The sequence below is a fragment of the Mastomys coucha genome, unplaced genomic scaffold (assembly GCF_008632895.1).
Source record: "Mastomys coucha isolate ucsf_1 unplaced genomic scaffold, UCSF_Mcou_1 pScaffold15, whole genome shotgun sequence".
In the NCBI taxonomy this organism is placed as follows: domain Eukaryota; kingdom Metazoa; phylum Chordata; class Mammalia; order Rodentia; family Muridae; genus Mastomys; species Mastomys coucha.
In genome coordinates this window covers 98,156,673-98,179,185 of record NW_022196897.1, presented here as the reverse complement: position 1 = coordinate 98,179,185, position 22,513 = coordinate 98,156,673, and the positions used below count along the sequence as shown (strand labels likewise).

Sequence of the window (22,513 nt, the reverse complement as noted above, 5' to 3'; positions counted from 1 at the left end):
TCCTCTCTTTTCCCCTCCCCTCCCCTCCCTTTTCCTTCTTTGGCTCATCTCTCCTCTTCTCCTCTCCCCTCCCCTTCTCTCCCTTTCTCTCTCCCTCTCTTGTTTCTTGTGTATGAATGAAATGTAATCAGCCAGCTTCTTGTCAAATAAAGTGATAAGGAAACATGCTGACCTGGAGTGGAGAAGAGGGAGCTGGGAGTTCGGTATGAGACTGAGGAGTGAGAAACACTAATGGAAGGAGACTCCAGAAGAGAAAACTTGGCACAGCAAAGTATATCAGTGGTGGCAATTGTCTAAAAACTAAGGGCACAGTCATCATAGCTTTGTGGTGCCAGATTGGGCGATGGTGGACACAGCGCTGGCACACAGAAGATGGGAGCTTGGCTCTCATTCTGTTAGAGACCAACATTCTCTTCCCTCAGTTGTCAAAATGCCTGTTCCAACCTTACTGTCCAAGTTAGGGATGAACAGAATGGCTGGGCATGTGCGTTAGAACATGTCAGTGGCCTGGCTCCATGATGGGATGCTGTGGTAGCACAGGACAGCTCTGCACTGGCCAGAACTCTATGTTGGATTATTGTTCAAATTAGCCTGGAGCCTGGTACTGTTATTTTGTAGCCAAGACAAAAGAGCATGCTTATTTGTCCCCACTGTGGACACATCACCCAAATGACTGGGATAGGATCCCGACTGCTCAGATCCTAAAGGCACAGGTCCATACTCCATCTTTTTCCCCTGTTGAATATGTATGCTGCTTTCTCTGGTTAGTTCTTCTGTATCTTTTACATTCACTTTCAGTGTTCTGATCTGCTATTCCTAGCAGATAAGAAACAGAGAGAGAAACAGATATCAAAAGTAATAGCATGGGTGCCAGTGCAGTGCATGTTGAGTATATTAATGCACTTGTCATTTGCTGGATCCATAGATAAAGAAGGAAAGAGGAGAGTGTGCCCTCTTAACTCCCGGATCTCTTCTCATCTATCTTGTCCTTCTCCCTGCCTGAGTTATTAATGCTGCCATGAAAACTTACCTGCTGGAGGCAATACCAGCCCCTTCATATTTAAAAGTAATCTGTCCCTTAGTGAAGGAAATCGTCACAAAGAATTTATTCAGCGTGTATAGCACCATGGCTCCGCTGTTCATTCGTCATCTGCTTGTTCCCAGCAGGCAAATGGCCTCAGGTGAATTATGAGTAGGAATTATTCACACCCAGGCCCCTTTGCGCTCAGTTCGTTGCTCTTTCAGACCTAATCGCTGCTATTTTCATCTCAATTAGCAGTATTATTTTCTTTCTTCAGCAACTCGGGAACTTACTAATTAGTTCACAAAGATGGACCTCTTTTCTGCGATTAGGAAAAAAAAATGTCCTTTTTCAAGTTGCTTCTTTTACACAGAAAAAGGAGGTGTTGCATTTGTTTTAGAGCTTAAAACAATCAAAGCCTTGTTCTATCCAAACCTGGAGATAAAACTGAAATCATGCTTGTGACTTTTTGAAACTAAGTGCTGACTCATAAATTTACAAATCATACTCTATTTGCAGAGAAAACTAGATATTGATTCAAAAAAGAAGGTGCACAGTAACCTCTCTGGCCAGAGCATTCATCTGTCTCAGTGAGGATTGTTTCTTGAAGGAAATATTTAAAAATGCTTTCAGATGTTAAGGTTTCTAGCATTAAAATTGCCAGTCTTATCTCTCCCTTTCATGATACGTGCACTCACTGGCAAAAGTTTCATTTTAAATAATGGCCCAAACAAACTATATGAACTGAAGCATTTTTCAATCGTTTGCATATAATATCTTGTTTATTCTCAGCTTCCTGGCAATTGGAAAATAGATTATTTTAAATAATTCAAAACCACTCAGGGAAAATCATGGATCCTTTTTCATCTGAATTGTATCAAGGAATAACCATAGTGAATTCCTAGCTTGGCATGACAGTGTTTGCTGCTTTCTTCATGAAGGTATTTTACATCACCTTTCCTGCTTCACGTAAACTCCTTCACTCAGCTTTGTCCAGAGCCCTTAGAGCATGACACAGTAGGTACGCAAAGCTATTGCAAGAAGCTCCCAGACAGCTGCTTTTCTCCAGCTAAAGCATGGCTAGCAAAATTTACAAACCCTCAACCTAACGATTCATTTCTTAACAGAAGATTTTCATCAGGATTTCTGCCTTGAGACCTTCTTTGGCATTTGGCTATATATATCCTCAAGCATTTCTCTTCAAAATAGGATGATATTTTATCTCTTTGGAGGTGGATCAGCTCTACCTCTGCCTGAGTACAGTGGGTGGAATAAGTAATGATTGCCCCACCTTTTTAATCCCTAGAGCATCACCTTCAGATTTGATGTTTGAGTTATTGCCCTGATAACCTGTGGCACCTATGTTCAATTATCCTCATCTCTTATACCTTAAGATGCATGTAGTACCTGATGCATGCAAGAAGGCTTACTATTACCCCTCCATAAAACCTTAGTTAATAGCTGGAGTACTTTTTGTAAATATATATACATATATATATATATATATATATATATACACACACATGTATATATACATATATGTACATACATATATATATATATGTGTGTATATATATATATGTGTATATATATATATATATATATATATATATATATATATAACCACAAAGATTATGATTTTTTTTTTGAGTTCATGAGAAAAATGTCACTACCTTCTCTGGCCACCTTTCAAACTAAAGAATGAACACTGAGGTTTTAGTCTATACAGTCCCTTAGGGAGGACTCAAGAACACCGGGTCCCAGGGCTGTTTGGGCAGTAAATCACTTACTGCATAAGCATGAGGGCCTGACATCAGATCACAAGAGCACACATGAAACAGTTCAGTGTGGTTGTTTGCCTTTAATCACAAGGCTGAGGAGATGGAGATGTTTGAATTCCAGTAACTTGCCGGCCAGCCTAATGTAGTCAGTGAGCTCGGGGCTCACTGAGAGCTAGCTTTAAAAATAAACTGAAGAGTTTTTGATTTTATATGTATTTTCACTTATGTGTATGCACTCGAGCACACACACACACACACACATACACACACACGCACACATATACACAAGCACATACATTCATAAATACAACAAATGAAAACAAATTTAAAAGAATACTTTGTGTTTAAAGATGCTAAACTGGGACAACAAAGTAGATGTTGAGCAAAGCTCTGTCAGAAGTTGATATTCCTCAAACTTGGGTCAGCATATGTTATTCCCATTCCAGCCCCAGGCTTGGGACTGGAAATCTGATTTAACTGTTTTTTTAAACATAGTGTGTAGGTAGTCCTCACAACATACTTTGAGACATTGTGGCAAGGTTAAATGTTTCATTCATTGGCTTCCATGTACCTGTCTCCTGTTTGTTCTTCTACTGTCAATGACAAAGTAGCAAGATAGCTTAGGTGTGCTGGTATGGTTAAAAATGAAGCAAACCACTGACCTGGACTTACTGGCATCACTTCCAAGCCAGCTGCCTGCCATGAAAAGCAATTGTAGTAAACAAATTTCTTTTCCCCAAATCCACAAGTTTAATAGGAAACGAGACATGCTTTCATCTTCTATCTTGTTCACTAAAAATAATGCAGACAGTCCCACTGAGAGCAAGTCACTAATTTGAAGCATTTATCTTCATAAGATCTGACAGGCTGTCCTTAGGTCATCATGGGCAAGGACTTTCCTTTTTGAGAAGTGGAATAGTCCCCTCTTGCTGTTGTTATGTTCATTCTCTCTGCTGCTGTGGCCAAATTAACCATTTCATGTCGGGTACCTTGTTATCCAAGAGACAAAAGAAAGGCCACAATCAGGCATGGGGCAGCCTTTTTCTACACTTGCTGTTAAGAGAAAACATTGGGTCTGCGAGTTAGATGCTTAACAGAGAGAAGTAAAGAAACTGAAGATTAAGGAGGAAGAGGATGAGTAGCCTATAGTTTTCCTTGTGTCTGTCACTGCTGGCTCTTGCCTTGGGCGACAGGTATCCGTGGTCACCTAACCCAGCTTTGGAGAAAAGTAGACCCTGTCAAACTTCACAGTTCAGTTGCATTTTTGGTTTCTCCATCCTCCATGCTTAGAATGTTCCTGGTGAGAGTGATGAAACTGAAGACAGTATAGGCCAAGGAGGTGATGGGTCTCTACAGCAGTACCATTCGGTTCAAATAGTGCTTATCACTAAGTGACTACTTCAGTGTGTGTATGTGTTTATGTGTTGCACACTTAGGATTCACATATGTGTGTGTATGTATATACTTATGTGTGTATATACTCATCTATGAAATATTATATATATGTATATATATGTACATATATATACACACACACTCTTCAAGAATTTACATATGTGTATATTTTGATCATATCCAGCCTCCACTACCCCATTCCAACTACTCTCTGATCCCTCAAACACATTCCCTTACCACTATCATATCTTTTCTTTTAAAACCCACTAAATCCAGTTAGTATTGTCTGTATGTATGTGGATGTGATGCCATCCACCAGGTCTGAACAACCTACAAGGAGCCACAATCCTGAAGAGAAACTATTCCCTGACCCCAGTAGTCATCCTCTGCCAGTAGTTCTTCAGCTATGGGCAGTACCTCATGTTCCCTCCCCATCCATACAAACCTTGGGGCCGGCTTGATGTACAGGTCTATGCGGGTAACCACTGATGTAGTGGCTCTACCGTTACCAGAAGACACTATTTGCAGCCGTCCTCAAGATACCTGGCTCTTACAAACTTTCTATCCCCCATGATGCACTCCCCCAAGCCTTGCCAGGGGATGGGTGAAGGAATATAGATGTCACTCCATAGTATTGATTCTCTGCATTTGGACCACTTATTAATCCCAGCATTGCCGGGCAGTGGTGGCGCATGCCTTTAATCCCAGCACTTGGGAGGCAGAGGCAGGTGGATTTCTGAGTTCAAGGCCAGCCTGGTCTACACAGTGAGTTCCAGGACAGCCAAGGGTATACAGAGAAACCCTGTCTCAAAAAAAAAAAAAAAAAAAATCCCAGCATTAACTGATGCCCATCGCTGGTCTGATGAGGCCGTCAATCTTTAGAAATCAGTTTGATACTCCGTCCATAAACAAATAAATAAAAGTACATTTCCTGTTTGACTTATGACCTCACCAATCATGGGTTTCTAGCCATGTTTACAGGAGTTTTCTCCTATGAAGAGGGCCTTAAATCCCATTTTTAAAGGTGATTGGTTACTCTGGTAATGGAGCATATGGCTTCTGGGAAGAGCATTCTTTCTCCATGTAAGGTACCTCTATTCAAATTCATTTTTAATTCTATTTTAGTGCACTTATAAATTAGTAGACCTCTAGATTACTTTTTCAGCTCTCTTAGTGTTCTTTGTTCCTCTCCCACCTCTCTCTTCCCCTTTATAGCACCCCTCCTCACTTCCTACAGCCACTGTCTATCAGTGCTAATTGTGCACTGTGGCTGTATTTTAAATATCTATGTTGAATGTTGCATGCCCGATGTAAATGTGAATCTCTAGAACTGGTATTTTCTGAGATAGTAGTAGATAGTTAAAGGGAATGAAACTGAGTTATCTGTGGAGAGAAAACAGGACTCGTTCTATCTTTGAGAAAAATATTTACAAAATTTATTTTCACAAAGACTCTAGAACACTGTGAATTTTATGAATATCTGCCCATTTTTCTTGCCAACTTCTCAAAGGCCAGAACTCAGTTTGTAGTCATATGCTTATTTCCCTAAAAACAAAAATACCATGTAGGGGGTGGGAAAAAAGTATGACTACCTTGGAATTTTGGTTCAGTTTAAGACTTGGAAGAAGGGATTAGGGATGGGTTGAAGGTGGGACTCCAAATATTTAGAGACCAAGGCGTCATTCTAGCACTTAGTTGCCTCAAGCTTTATGTCCACATCTGTCCTGTGTCTGTGAGTCTCATTGAGCTAATATAGCAGTCAGGGCCAGGCAGGTCATGGAAGATGCTCCTGGAGCATCAAGTAATACTGATGAGCCATGCAGCTAGGAGGATAGGGCAGTGCCTGTCTCCTGCTAGCCTTCTGCTCCAGGGTGCCACTTTCTCAGCTCTCCGGGGAACCTCGTGTTATTCTCTAGCTCCTTTCTGTTATGCAACTAGAAGGCCAAGCAATATACATTCTCTCATCCTGCTGCTTCTGGGTTCTACCTAATGACAGTAGAGAAAAGCCTCAGTGTGGTTTCTATAGTCTGTAGAAACAACTTCATTACTGCCCAAAAGGAAGAGCACTGTGTTGGCTGTTTTTATGTCAACTTGACATAAACTGTAGTCATCTGAGGGGAGGGAACCTCAATTGAGAGATTACCTCTGTAAGAGAAGATGTTAGGCAAGCCTATAAGGATATGGACAGGTCTAGCCCATTGTGGATGATGCTACCCCTGGGCTGGTGGTCCTCAGTGCTGTAAAAACGGAAGCTGAGCAAGCCATGGATAGAATCCAGGAAGCACCATTCATCGGTGGCTTTGATGTAGAAAGACCAGGACCAATGTTTCTACTCTATTTAGGTCTGTGCCTTGGCTTCCCTCAATGGACTGTGATTTGGGATATGTAACTCGTTCCTTCCCAAGTTACTTTTGGTCATGGTGTTTCACTACAGCAAGAGCAATCATAACTAGGACACAAGGTTAAGTGAATATGTGGGAAGGGGGATGGTGTTCCGTGTGCCTCCTATTAGCACTAATGGACGTTGAAGGCATTAACTCGAAGCTAGACCTTGTTTCTCCCCCTTTCACTTCACGTTGCTCTATCAGTCTCTACATGTTTGCTAGCTTTTGTTATCCCAATCCCACTACCCTGTGCCCCACCTTTCTCCTTGATGGATGTTCAGACCCCCTAACTGATCCATAAACCTGCCTCTTGTTGGAAAATCTGCCTTTCTTCCATTCTAGTTTTTACTATATTTTGGATGTATGAGCTCTTCAGAAAACCACCTACAGAGTATCTCATCGCACCACCAAGTGACAGCTAGAGAGCCAGGGGCGCCAGGTTCCCCTTAGGGATCTACAGAACCTGTTGTAGGACCTGAGCTATCCACAGGTGTAAGTTTCAATTTTACACCTTGCATATTCCATATTTGTTTTATACATTTTAATGTATTTTAGAGCCATAGGAGAAGTCAGTGCTTTAGGGATCTCTTCACATCAGCTGTAGGCTTTACTGCTGCTTACCGGTACAGCTTGCCTTCTTAGATGCCACAAGTTTTCAAGTTGCCATCTATTGGCAGCTTAGTTGTTTAACATGCCAGCCATGTACTGCCAGGCAGGAGGAAAAAGTTGGCTCAATAGAGAACCAAATCAACCATGCAACCTGTCACTTATGCTTTTCCCAGAAGACATTTTATAAACCAGCTGCCCAGCATGTTTTTTTCCTCCTATTCCTTGGCTCTCTCCCCCTCTTTCTTATTTTTAAGAGCATGAGATTTGCAACATTGATTTCCACAGGCTCTTGATAACACTGTCTCTAACTGCCAGAAACTATGGATGTTTTGGCAGAATGCTGGTTTCCAGGGTACCTCAGTGTTCCTTCTAGCTGCAACCTTATCAGAGAAGATCCTGCCTTATGACTTTAAAAAGGCTCTAGATTGGAGAATCAGCATCTTGGGACCTGCTTTTGCTTATCTACTTGGTCCTGTTGTTCTATAGAATCTCTTGAATAGGAGTCAGAGACCCACCTCACAGTTACATGGCTCACTCTTATTCCACTGTCTCCTAGAGAAGGGTCCCAGAAGCATGAAGTGTGTCAGCCTTCCCCAGGAGATTCTTGAGTGGCCATGTCTCTGCAGTAGTATTTCCAGAGCAAACTAATATTTACATTGGCTTTTGTTTTAAAATCCCTGGGCATTTCCAAGATAAATTGGTGCCACAAACATCACCATCACTTAAGTTTGTAAATATTCTCTCTGGACTTGACTGGTTCTGTCCACCAGCACAGTTCAAACAGCTAAGGTGTCTGAGCATGGTTAAAGAAACAGCCACGAGTGGCTTTTCCTCTGTTATTATGTTAGATTGGTTATTCCCTGTGAGACTTTTGTGGGAATTTACATTCCCTGAATCTTTGGTTCCTTGCTTCCCAGTGACAGTGTTTTAAATGTTTTAGCAAGCATCCTTTCAAAGTACATGTTCACTGAAACTTGCTGCCACAAGATCTTTAATTTTATTTTATTAATGAGCAACACATCCTGGCATTTGATAGTGTTCTTCCTTTGCACATGGTTAGCATATTCCAGCCCTTTCTATCTGATATCCTCCCTTGGGTTAGAGTGAACTCTGGCCAGTGCAGCACCTGCAGGCCATACTCTGCCTGTGATTGCTTCAATTTCTAGGCTCACTTGGTGTTGTGGTTCTCAGGATAGCTCAGTTACTTGAGAGTGACTAAGGCCCTGGAGTTTGGCTTTTACTGACAGCATTGCATCCCAGTGGTAGACTCCTCAACCATCGGAAAGATTTCCTTACCTCGTTTGGATTTCTTCCTGATTATCCCTGCTAAAGCATTCTTCCAGCTGTGAGTTTAAATTTTATGTACCTTTAGATTTGACAGAAATGGCCAAGTAAAAACTTAGAGTTCAAGTTTTTTGAATAGTATACACACACACACATACACACACACATACACACACATATCATATCTGTATGCACATGTATCTTTTAAAAGACTCACTATTCATTCCCATAGCTAAATCAATTTAATAACTTATGGTTTTTTTACATTTTTACTTTATTTCAAGATTATAGATCTTAATAGAAAGAGGCAAACTCTGTTCCCTTAGATTTTTTAAATCAGGATATAACAGGCTTAGCATTTACAAGTGTTCTATGTTTGGAACTTGGCCCATCATCCGCAGAGTTTAATTGCCTCTTGGAATAAATAGAAAGCTTACCTAGATAACCGGTCTTCAATTTTAGAACTTCACAAAGCCAGATAGAATATTACCTGCCAGGAATTTTCAGTCTGCACTTTTAAATTCCCAGTGACCAGTACATATTGGACAAGCCTTTCTGAGATAATAATAATAATAACCAGTATGAAATTCTGACTTTCATTTTAAAGCATGAGATTTGAGAGGCAGGAGGTCTAGTGAGATTAGAATTCTACAAAGTTCATTTTCTTCTCTGCAATACTGATGCAGAATGAGTTGGAAACTTGGGTTTGAAATTTAAGAGATGAATGATCCAAGTAATGATGGAGAGAAAATAGTTCATAATAAATTGATAAAATTTTATGAATAACTGGAAGATAGGAGCTTCAAGGTCTCCAAGACAAAGTAATATAAGGAAATGAAAACCTTAACTTTACCTGAATTGATCAGTGCACATGGTACACCTGTTCGAAATATGACCCTGTGCTCAATTGATAAGCACAACTATTACATGCTAATAAAAGTTTAATGTATTTATAGAGATGAAACTTTTTAACTACTCTGATTTGATCACTGCATATTGTATACATACATACACACACTGAGAGAAAGACAGACAGAGAGACAGAGAGACAGAGACAGAGACAGACAGCAAAGACAGATACAAAGAGAGAGAGAGGGGAAGAGATAGAGGGAGGGGAAGAGATAGAGGGAGAGAGAGAGAGACAGAGAGAGGGAAAGGGAGAGAGAGAGGGAGAGAGAGAGGGAAAGAGAGAAAGAGGGAAGGAAAGAGAGGGAGAGAGAGAGGGAGAGGGAGAGAGAGGGAGAGGGAAAGAGAGAGAGGGAGAGAGAGAGAGAACAAGTTGTTATATTGTACCATACAAGTTGATATACTTAGAATAGCAATGTGGCTGAGAGGAAGCCTTTCAGCATTTCTGAGTTTCAGTCTCTTCATAAATAAAATGCTGTAATCTTATCCCCAACAATTCTTTGAGATAAGAATTAAATGAAATTATACTTAAAGGACATTTAGTTCAATCTCTGGCACAAGCTATGTATAGGGACATTGATACATATAAAATGTTTAGATGATAAATTGGTTGGTTGATGGATAGCCAGACAGGTAATACACAGAGATAGCTGGATTGATAGGTTGTATACTTATTTTTTATTTATTTATTTTTTTTGCTTACTTGTTATCAAATTCCTCTGTATCTCAACTGACCTACTTCTAATGTGGTTATAAAACAACTGTTGGTTTGTTTGTATTTTTTTTTTTAGAAATTCAGAAGCTAAGAAAAAGCTTAATTCACCATATACTTTTCTTTATAAACAATCAACAACTTCTAGAGGGAACAGATTTTAAAGCACTTAACTGTATAAATATTTAAGTGAAATCTGTTTGGTGTAGAATGTGGACGTTTTGGTTCTGCTTTTGAATTACAAGCACAGTACAAATAATTATGTACCATCAATAATTGATTGGAACTTTATAATGAGCTCATGTCTCCTGTAGGTGGATGAGATAATGTCTCATCCAAAGCTCCTGAATACAAACTATACATCCATCTCTGTACGTCTCAATACTGTTCTATGAGATACCGATCTTATCCTCATTCTCTCCAGACTTAATGGGGTCTAGTTGGCTTGGCATGTTTTCTATAAGAAGAGAATGATTTCTTATATAAGAAAGCTTCTGAAGTAGTCTTATTCATGTCTTTGCGTAGAGCTACATGGAGCCATCTTGAGAAGATGGTTATCAGTCCTGTTTGAGACAGTGTAGTAAGATAGAATAGACACAGTAGCCATGGAAGCTGGGTCAGGGGGCTGAGAGCAGTGTTGCCCTAGCAGGCATAGTGTCCATTGTGAAAGAGACTTCCTTTGTCTAAACAATGTAAAGTATAGGACAACAAACACCAACTCTATTTGTTTCTTCACTAGACAACCTTAAGCAGGATGATAGAGAATAAAGAGGATGTATCCTTCAGTTTTCTGCTGCAGTAGCAAAATACCTAAGGCTAAGACTTTGTAAAGAAAAGAAGTGTAATTTGTTCTTGGTTTGGGACACTTAAAGTCTAAGATTGGTCTGTCTCTGGTGAAGTCTAAGGCAGGTGGCATCATGGCAGGAGGATGAGAGAGAAGATCACATATTGAGATGAGACAGATAACTTAAAAAGCCAGTCTTTCTCTCTTTATAGCAACATACTCTTGTGGAAACTAAAGTTCCATGAGAACTATTTTAATCCCTTCCTAGAACAGAGCCTTCAGTAGCCCTAACTACCCCCTTGTTCTAGTCTTCATCTTTTGTTATTATTATTTTATTTATTTACATTTCAAATGTTGTTCCCTTTCACAGTCTCCATTCCCCAAACCCCCATCCCCAACTCCCCTCCCTTTTGCCTCTAAGAGGGTACTCCCCGACGACAAGTCAGCACCCACTCCTGCCTCACCCCTCTAGCATCCACCTACACTGTGGCACCAAGCCTCCACAGGGTGAAGCATCTCCCCTCCTACTGATGTCAGATAAGGCAGTCCTCTGCTACATATGTAGCTGGAGCCATAGACCCACTCATATATACTCTTTGGTTAGTAGTTTAGATCCTGGGAGCTCTGTGAGGTCCAGTTCGTTGATATTGTTGTTCTTCCTATGGGGTTGCAATCCCCTTCAGCTTCTTCAGTCCTTCCCCTAACTTTTGAGTCCCCAATAGTCTTTATCTTTTAACAGTCCTATAACTTGGAAACCACCAGTTCAATTAATGGGGTTTTAAACAGAAATTAACAATGTATAGAGCACAGAGTGTAGAAAGAGAACTCATCTTGACCATTCATTAAACAAAAAATTGAATTGTTTCTATGCGTAAAAATATTATTATTGTCTAAGTAGAAAAAGACATTTTTATCCCTTCTGACCAAGCTCCTATCTAGGTGACTTTCCTAATCACAACATCCCCAAAAGGGTTCATATCAGTGTTCTTTAACAAAACTTCTTAAGTTAGTATTGTGTATATATGTATCTGTGTGTCCCCGCATGCATGTGTGAGTATACTTGTTTTGTTTATAAAGTCTCATGCAAAGGATGGATGTTTTCACATAGGTTAAAGTCTCCTAACTTAAAGGATAGGAAACATATTTTATTTCTCTCCTTTGTTTACACAGTAGCTAAAGCACTGAATATATATTTATGTTCCTTAAATAGTTACTAGTTATGTGACAGCTTGGAAAAGAGAGGAGATTAATTGGATGGATGTTGGGGATTTACCTTGCATGGGATAATGCCAGTTTCTGACACTTCTCCTCTTCCCTCTGATCCATGTATCTCTACAGACATCTTAGAAATGTCCACACATTATCACAAAGAGTTCACCCGTTTCCCATCACCTGTTGGACAATCTTCACAATAGATGACGATGTCCTGAGTGTAGTTTCGTACTGTGGTCTCACCATGGCTTGGTCTTACTGGTTGCTGTTTGTTTCCTATCCCACCAATGGGAACCTGGTCACCCTCTCTTGTTAGTTATACCCCCATATCCAATTAGTCACCATGTCCCATCTCTCCTAACTTTCTCTAGGTTTTCTAAATACATCCAATATCTCTATCTCCACTGCCACATCTTTAATTCAAGCCTTGCTTCTGAAATAATCTCCTAATTTGTCTCTCTGTTGGCCTAGATCACTTTACAGTATAAGTATAATGGTTTTTCAAAGGTTCAAAATAGATCATATTATTTCCTATATAATTTTTTTAATGCTACCCCATTGCTGTAAAGATATACTTTTTTTGAAAATAAAATACAAGATACGTCTCAAACCACTACCTACTTCTTCTTTTACCTCACTTCTCACTTTTTAATGTTGGTAGCTCTATCCTGACAACCAACTCTTCATTCACCCACTGCTTCACCACCACCACCACCACCACCACCACTACCACCCACCTCTACCACATTCAACATGGTTCTTCTCATAGACTTCCTTACCCAAATATGGGTGCTTTGCTTCACAGTCTGAAAATTATCCATTTGTTTCCCCAACCTCCCACTAGACAGCAAAATCTCAAAGGCTTTACCTTCTCTCTGTACAAAATAGTGATTTAAAAACAGAAGGTACAAATAAATGCGTACTTCAATATGCCATTGATACTTATATTTGTTATTTTTTGTTGAACATTAAGTATTTACTAAATGCTAGCCCCAACTTTCAACTTTTAGAAACCCTCAAAACCTTATTATAAAGAACTCGCAAATGAAATATCTTCATACGGTGAAATTAACTGGAACCAAAGTCTAGACATCTCAGACCACTTCTATGAGAATGAACACTCTGAAGTTGTGGAGCTTTTTGTTGGCATTTTCACTTTCACCACCAAATGTAATTTTATGCACTCCTCCACCACCAACAATAATGAAAGTCTATGACAGGGTTACAGCTGCAAGAACAATTAGCTTTATGACCTCTTTCATTACTTGTGTCCATTGCCTGCACTCATTCTTCCAAGTTCTTTAAACCTAAGAAGTTTCTCTGAGAAGATTCTGTTTTAAAGAGAAGGCAGCTAAGGAGCAGAGAAATCAATTGCCTGCTTACCATCATTTAGTTAATAACTGTGGGACAGAGATTTGAACTTGGGTCACTTGACAGGACTGTCGCTTTGTACGTAGTATTCTAACTGGCTTTGTGGGCCATCTATTCATATAAAGGGTACACCACTGAGATATGGCACTGTAGGAAACAGATGAAGTAACAAAAATTAAGAGAAAAAAGTCATAACAATGGAAGAAGAAAATAGGTTAAATCCTGAGCAGGAGGTCTGGAGAAACAGCTCAGTGGGAGAGGCTCAATGCAGTTTGTGCTCAGTTGCAGTGACTCTCAGCAGTACATATCTGGATGGTAGTAGAGGATCACAGAGAATCAAGCATGTACCCTTTTACCTACTAGGATACTGAAGTAGAATCAGACCAATTTTTCAAAGAGTCCTCTCCCTATTCGACAGATTGACTTTAGCACATCAAAACCTTATCAGGTTAAACAGACCAAGGTTAACTTTGCAAGGGAGAGGTAGTGATTCTCTTCCTTGTACTTGACTCCTTACTCTATTGCTTTGAAGGCTTTACTAGTATTGCTAATTCAGTGTGGAGTGGCTCTTGTGGGATACTAAAGAAACATGAAATCTCTACTGATACAGGCATGAGCACCCACCAGCTTGGTTGCAGCAAGCCTCAGAAAACGTATGCTGTTATGTAAGTTTATAGAGCACGGATAACAGATAGATGGACCTCCCTGCAATTTTACACATTGTGGGGCTAAGTGAACCCTTGTCCTGGCTTACCAGCGCTCTGACATCTCAAGGTTTTCTGTAGGACACTGAAATGAAATGCTTGTGTAGGCTAAGGACAGGGCTGAGAGAGTGATGAGCAACTATTTCAGAACAGATGTCAACAGAGCCTTTTTCTCCGTGCTGAGAATCATCAACTATGCGCCTGATGTCTGGCAGACAGAGTGACTGAGGCACAGGCTCCTAAGCATTGAGACAATGAGCTGGCCTCTTGAGAGACTCTCCTGGCTGCAGACAAATGAGCTTTGATGAGCGAGTAGCCTTTGCTCATTCTTCAGGGGTGGAGAGGGTGGGGACTCAGTCCAGTTTGGAGTTTAATTAAGGATGGCAGCTGGCATAGTGGGTCCGATGACTCTGTGCTTCTCATTCATGTCACAAGTTGCATTTTGTTCTCCTCCAGATATTTCTGTTACTTTGTTCTCTCCATTGACACTGCCCACACATTCATTATTCTGTGTGCTATTAAAGTAATATGATTACTTTCCCAAATATAAAGAGTTGCAGGCAGGGGCCACATGTTAGAGATACAAAAACAAAACCAGGAAGATCTTTAAGATTCTCCCATTTGATGTAGATTCTCCTGATGCTAATTATCCCCTGTTTAAATGTACCTATTCATACCACTAATGAAAGTAAGACTACCATGATAATGTAATACCCAGAGGGAAAGGACAGACACAATTGTAGCATGCCAATTGTCCATGCTATCACCAGCTCTCCATCTTAATGAATGATGACAGAGACAAGAGCTCCCATCTCCTCTTCAAGCAAACCATATGGAAAGAAAAGGTTGAGAGATCAGGTAATCTAATGTAAGAAAGGATCTCAAATACTTGAGGCTATGAAAGAAATCAATTAAATAGATTAGTTATTAAAGACATGCATAATGAGGCCATTAAATTGACTAGTGCAAAGGCCCCCTTTCAAGTATAAACTTTAGCTGCAGACATTTCTCAATAGAAAAAAATCTCCAAATCATATGTTTTAAGGAAGCCAAGGAGGAAGAAACACTATGTGTTTCCATTTTATAATCTGGTGACCTGAAATCCAGGTGGGAACACCTGTATAAAATCTCCTAAAATGGCATATTTTGAGATACTGTGTGGGGTAGTATATGCTTACAGCATAAAGTCTCCAGGGAAATAGTTGATCATCTAATTGTGCTCTACTTAAAATAGCAGTACTTTCCACCCTGCTAGACGTGAGTCTTAGCTGCTGGCTGTCTCGAGTCCCATGAAAATGAGTTAATCACCTGCTGTGGGAATGTACTTTGAAAACAAGGAAAAAAAGAAAGAATAAGAAAAAAAGAAAAAAGAAAGTGTCAAACTCTTGGTAGGCAATACCCTTTCTCCTTGATTAGACTGATATGATGAGAATTGGGGAAATTCCTGTTCTACTAGAATTCCAGAACAACGAGGCTTTTAGATTTCCTGACTAGGCAGACCTTCTGGAGAAAGAACTTGAGTAAAAGAGTAGTCCTTCTATTAGCCAAAAAGTTCAGAATACCCATGATACAACTCACAGACCAAATGAACTTAACATGAAGGAAGACCTAGATGTGGATATTTCAAACCCACTTAGAGGGGGGAACAAAATAATTATGGGAGGCAGAGGGAGGGACCTGAGTGGGAGAGGGGAGAGTAAGGAGAAAGGAGGTAGGAGAGATGCCCAGAGGGCCACAAAGATGAATAGAAGTATGCAGCATTTGAGGGTGAAAAGTAGGGAAACCTCTAGAAAGTCCCAAAGACCTGGGATGTCAGATGCTCCCAGGACTCAATGGAGTCCTGAAGTGCCCAAAAGTGGGGAGATGGAACCTGAAGAGACCACCTCTAGTCCATGAAACCACTCACCCATCTTCAAGAATCTTGATCCAGAATTGTTCCTGTTTAAAGGAAATGAGGGGCAAAACTGGATCAGAGACTGAAGGAAAGGCCATCCAGTGACAATCCAACATGGGCTCTATCCCATGCGCACACACAAAACCCTGACACTATTACTGCTGCCATGCTGTGCTTGCAGACAGGAGCCTAGCATGGCTGTCCTCAAGGAGGTTCTACCAACAACTGACTGAGACAAATGTAGATACTTACAGCCAACCATTGGATTGAAGGTGGGGACTCCTATGGAAGGGTTAGGGGAAGGACTGAAGCAGCTGAAGGAGATTGCAACCCCAAAGGAAGAACAACAGTGTCAACTAACCTGGACCTCTGAGAGCTCTTAGAGACTAAGCTACTAACCAAAAAGCTGGTGCTGGTCTGTGGTCCCTGGCACATATGTAGCAGAGGACTTGCCTGGCCTCAGTGGGAAAGGATGAGCTTAATCCTGTAGACACTTAATGCCTCAGGAAAGGGGGATGCTGGCAAGGGTGATGTGGGGATGGGTGAGTGAGTGGGTGAGCACCATCTAAGAAGCAAGGGGGGACCAGGAAGGGAGGCAACATTTGGAGTGTAAATAAATAAAGTAATTTAAGAACGAAAGAAAGAAAGAAAGGAAGAAAGAAAGAAAGAAAGAAAGAAAGAAAGAAAGAAAGAAAGGAGGGAGGAGGAAAGAAAGAAAGAAAGAAAGAAAGAAAGAAAGTAAGAAAGAAAGAAGGGAAAAAGGGAAGGAAGAAAGAAAAGTATTCCTTCAAATCCTTAGTAGAAAAGTACTTAAAAATAAAAGTCACCATATCTAGCAGCTATTAGGATAAGATGGCCATTCCCAGATTAATACTTTAAAAATAGGGTCTTAGAGTTTTATTGAAAACATTCCCAGAAGATCCAACATATAGGACACTATCTTATATTTAGGGCAGAGAATTCTTATTTTTCAGGACATTGAGGTTGGGCAAGATGAGAAATGCACAAACACATGAAAAGTAAAGGAACTCAGAACCATCCATACCATTATCTTTATTTTTTAAATAGAAACCACAAGTCTGGGAAGTTATCTGATTCTTAGTAACAGGCTACCTTTACCTTTAAATCGGACTCCATGGAAACAGCTTTGCCTATTTTGAAGCATTAGGAATAGCTGTCAGTTGCTGTTTGCTATTCTGAAGAACAGACGGTGGGAGGTGGAGGAGCTGCTTTTCTGTTCTTCTCAAAGGAAAGACGCAGTTGAGAGACAAGGTTTAAGTGGTTTACTTAGCAAAGAAAGCACTCCAAAGAGAGATTGGAGTGAGCTGTCCCAAAGCAGGAAGAACAGTGCTTCCATACTGTGTACTCTTTTAAAGGTTTTATGAATATTTATGAGGTAGGCAGGGCATGCTTGGGATAAGGTGACCCCTTTTCCCTCCCTAACCATGGTAGATCAGATCTCCTTTTTAGGTAATTTTTTTTCCTCCGTTTCTCTAGAAAAGTTCACAAAGGTGGGGGGAGTACTCCATCAGAAGCACAAAAGCCAAGGTTATTTGAGGATACGTAACATCATTAGTACACAGGTAGGGAAATGCTCAGGCACGAACAACCTAACGTCAACTTTGAAGACATGTACCCACAAAGGATATTCTGGCAGTCGGGCACAGTTACCTGGCTACAGCTGTGGTTCTTTTGGATATTTCATAGCTAACTCCCTTCTGAGACTGCTCGAGTGTGTGGTTGAGGTCATTACTCTCTGTCAGTTAAGACATTTTGTTATCTTTTTTTAATTTATTTTTATTATTAATAAATAATATGTGTATGAGTACACTGTAGCTGTACAGATGGCCTTGAGCCATCATGTGGCTGTTGGGAATTGAACTCTGGATGGCCCCACTCACTCTGCCCCGCTTGCTCCAGCCCGGCTTGCTCCGGCATAGTATACCGTAGCTGTCTTCAGACGCACCAGAAGAGGGTGTCAGATCTCATTACGGGTGGTTGTGAGCCACCATGTGGTTGCTGGGATCCGAACTCAGGACCTTGGGAAGAGCAGTCAGTGCTCTTACCCTCTGAGCCATCTCACCAGCCCGACATTTTGTTATCTTTATTATTTTTCTTTAAGCGGATTTCATATTGAAGGCTGAATACAATAGACTAGCAGGCAGCTCAACCAGAAGCTACGACATAGGCTATCTCTGAGGCTCCCTGCTGCCTGCACTACCATACAAGTCCATCTTCTACCTAGCAGCCCTGGGTCTCTCGTTGCTATTATTTTTCATGGTGCTGATGTATTGACAGAGGAAAGATGACGGTCAGGAAAGTCACAAGTTGTATATCCAAGAAAGAGGACAGACTATGAAACTGGGCTGTAAGGTCCTGAGGGCAAAGGCTTTGTTTTGTTTGTTTGCTTTATCTTTCTTAATATTAAACACTGTATTTACAGACATGTAATACTTAAATATTTGCTAATCTAAAATGTTCTAATTGTAGAAAAAAATCACTACTATCTTCATTATTATAGGGGAATGTATATGGTTAAATGCATATATGCTAGAGACAGACTGTCTCTGAGAGAATACAGTGCTTATGCAGATGACCCAAATGATCTGTGCCTTAGTCTCCTGGGCTATCAGATGCTTGTCTTACTGGGTGCTTATCTGGACTAGCTGTGCTAATTAATGCATGCAGAACATTTAGAAGAGTGTCTGACATGGAGAAAATGCTCATTTGATGAGTGTTAGCTATTACCAGCAGTGTTCAGGGCAGGTGCTCTAGCCATTGGTGAGAAATATCGCAGAACAAATGCTAATTTCCTGATGTTAACTGATTACTGCTGAGTGACTCTATTATATTAGAATGACTACTATCGGGGCCACAAGTCCTTGTTTGGAGCTATGGCTATGTAGCTTTTAATCCCCTTGCTGCCTCTTTATTCATGACAAAAATCCAGGTTTTCTTTATAAACAGATTTCCTATGTAGCCATTGTAATCTATAGCCACACTCTCCCTGCTTCTCCCCTGTGAATTCCTATGGTTATCAGTGAATTTCTTCCTTTGGCCTCACTCACTTAGTCTTGAGTGTAGATGAGTCTTTCCTTTCCTTCCTGACCCTTCTTCAGCAGGGCTGTGTGTGTGTGTGTGTGTGTGTGTGTGTGTGTGTGTGTGTGTGTGTGTGTGTTCTTCAATTAGGTAACACCAGGCTTCACTCCAGGTGATCCTGACATTTTGGACATTGTTCCCTTGACACTTCCTTCTCATCCTTTAGAACCCAAATTAAACCGCATCTAACTTGAATCGGGGAAAGCTACCTTGTTCCATCTCTATTCCTCCATCCAGCTGTCACGAGCTAGTATGTAGGTGCCAGCGCCTTTGTGATACCTCTGTGTGACTGATCGCTGACTGGTATGAGCCAGCATCCTCACTCTGGTTTTATTTCCACAGTACATCCCTCCAGATCTCTGTGTCTGCAACTTCGTGCTGGAGCAGTCCTTGTCTGTTAGAGCACTGCAAGAAATGCTTGCCAACACCGTTGAAAATGGTGGAGAAGGGGTGAGTACCTGAATCATGCCCTGGGTTGACATCCATCACCCCACATCCCAAAAGCATATCTGACATTTCATCCCTCCAGTTTAGAACCGGAAAACTTCCATGTGGAGATAGGAAACCTTTCTTCCAAGTTTAGATAAATCTTACTCAGCAGCTCTAGTCCTCTCTTCCTTTGAAATGACCAGCTTCCCTCAGAAAATAGATGAGCACACCACTAATGCTGGCTAGGCTCACTTCTTCCCTCTCTTACCCCAGAATCCACCAGGGAATGTGGAGAGTCCAAGAGCACCTTGAGACTAAAAATGCCTGTGAGGCAGGGGCTTTTCCATGGAGAATCTCACCGTGATTTTATGACTCTGGTTGAACACAACCAAGTTACAACAGTCAGGAGTCTACAACAGTTTCCTACAACAGTCTCCTGGAGAATTCAGGCTGATTTCACAGATGATGAGCAAGTACAGGGCTCCCTTAAGATTCTGTTGTCACAACTGTTAAGCTGAGAACTGGTCTATTATCTTCCAGAAGGTTCGCCAGCCAGAGGGTTGCCCAGATATTTCATAGTATTTTTTCTTTATTTTCCTACTCCCTATTGACCCACTTATTTATGTCTATTTATCATCAATCATAGTATAATTGTAGTGGCTAGATATTCAAATCCAGTGTCTCTGCCCCATTTCCATTCCCTATACTCCATCTAATGATACTCTATCTTCTGGAATACTCCAACAGCCTGACTGTTTCGTCCCTTTTGTACTAACTGCCTCCTCCCAGTCTTCCTCCTCAGCAGCCATAAAGTTCTTTCTAAAATGCATGCCCAATTAATTGTATTCCCTTGTTTTAAATTCTTTAATTTCCCCAGTACCTTGGGATGAATTCTAAATGCCCCAACACAGCTTAAAGCCTTACAGTATTTGGTGAGCCCTATTCAGCTCTCTGCCTCATCTGTCGCTACAATCTCGCCTAGCTCTCAGTATCCCCGCCACACTAAACCTGTCCTGGTACCTCCAGTATTCCAGCCCTCTTTGCTTCCTTGGTGTGGCACAGATTTCCTCCTCCTCTTTCTTCCCCTGTACAATCCCTCCTCATCCTCCAGGGGACCAGCTTAGAAATTAGATCATCCCAGAAACCTCCATTCACCTACAAGTGTGTTGCAGGGAAGACCCTAAGCTTTCCTGGGCTTTTCTCTGTAGTCTGCACTCACAATACACATTTTAGTTCCTTTCTCCTGACCCAGAAAACATACTGCTCCTGGGGAGGGTCTATTTGCAGTTACTAAGAAGCACAGTTTGTTCTAATTTGACATTAATAAAGCCATACACAATATATTTGTGGTAGAAGAAACATTGACCATAGACGTGATTGAACTGATGTTTACATCTTGGTCGTTTTCCAGCCCTTAATGTGATCTTAGATAAGACTTCTAAAGGCTTAGAGCCAGAATGCTCTCATGTATATAGTAAAAGTATCTATATCTCCAGGATCATAAATGCCAAAGGTTTGTGGCTTTTCACTCTTCTGATTAGATTAATCTGGTTTAGTCAACAATATGATGATAAATAACTCTTCTCTGTTCCTTAGAACCCTGCCCTGGGTAACATCATTTTTGCACCTTTTTTTTTTGTCTCCATTCCCTCCTCCTTCTATTGACCTCAGCACTCCATGTCTCAGTGTACCCTCAATATTGCCAGTTTGATAAAACAACAATAAAATATGTGCTTATCCTCTTTCCAAAATTTATCATTTGCAGATATCTTTGATGAGAGACCTGACTGATTTTAAGTATCACCAGTGTTGGTCTCATATAAGACCTGCTCAATCCTGCCCACTCAATGAACCCAGAGGGAGAGTTGAGTTGAGAGATGCCCAGAATGATTCCTTGGTTCTTGTCTTAATCTGTTATGTTCAAAGAGAATATTTCAAAGGGCTTCTAGGTATTTATCATTTAGCTTGAATCACTTAGTGGAGCCTATAAATTAGAAGGTAAACTTTGTCTCAGAGTTAATCTTACCTTAGCCTTTAAGAAGAACCAGTAACAACTTATTTTCCCAATGAAAGGAGAAGATGTATTTAAAGAAATGGAAGTTGGGTGTCTCGTATTGGAGAAGACCTCCTTGGAGGCAGGTAGAGCTATGTGACCTGGGTTAGAAGCAGGCCTCCTGGGAGGCAGGCAGTGCTGTCTCTGTCTCTGGTAGGCCTCCTGTGTCCCTGGTTAGGGCAGATCTCCTGGAAGACAGGCAGACTAGAGGGTTGAGGGAGGGGCAAGCATGCTGATCTGCCCTCATATTATAAATTATCCATTGGATAATAGTCACAATATTAGTTCAGTATCCAAAATGTATCATCTTGTCTTTTTATGCTATTCTACCAAATATCAACAAGGTCCAATAGTTATTTCTATTTTTCTTATTGTTATTATCATTGCTATTCTTCACTGGAAATCTCAGAGATAGAAGAAGAAGAAGAAGAAGAAGAAGAAGAAGCATTTTTTCAAAATTATTACAGTTTTAGTATCCACTGGTGACTCTACAAACCAGTTACCTGGATAACAGCTTTAGGCACTGGAGCACACCTGCAATCCTCGCACACCTCCATCTGAGCTCTGTCTTTAGTGTGGCAAATGCTATTTTTATATTAGCTCTTGAGTCTGTTTGTTTTGCTTTCCTGAGGTGACTGTGCACATTTACTATTAGCCGTTAATTTGATTTTAGAAGATAATACTCAGCAGAGAAGAAATAGAATTTTAAGAAATAAAAAGGAAAGAATAAAGAGAGAAGTGAGCTAACGTGACAGAGCATAATGAGACCCAGGGGAGCCTGGGGATGTGTAAGCAGGATGCTGCCTTCTTTTGATGACATGCCATTCTGTTTGGAAATGGCCACTTACTACTTTTAAATAAGTATTACTTTCAGT

At 40.7% G+C, this 22,513-nt stretch overlaps 1 protein-coding gene across 8 annotated transcripts in view; it reads left to right on the top strand.

Annotated features, from left to right (window-relative positions):
• Ryr3 (ryanodine receptor 3) overlaps positions 1 to 22,513 on the top strand; it is a 538,051-nt gene that overhangs the window by 176,335 nt on the left and 339,203 nt on the right. For all 8 annotated transcript variants that reach the window (XM_031371354.1, XM_031371356.1, XM_031371353.1 and 5 more), the window contains exon 3: positions 19,499 to 19,606. In XM_031371354.1, the coding sequence (XP_031227214.1) occupies positions 19,499 to 19,606 (108 nt within the window). The remainder of the gene's footprint in view (positions 1 to 19,498; positions 19,607 to 22,513) is intronic.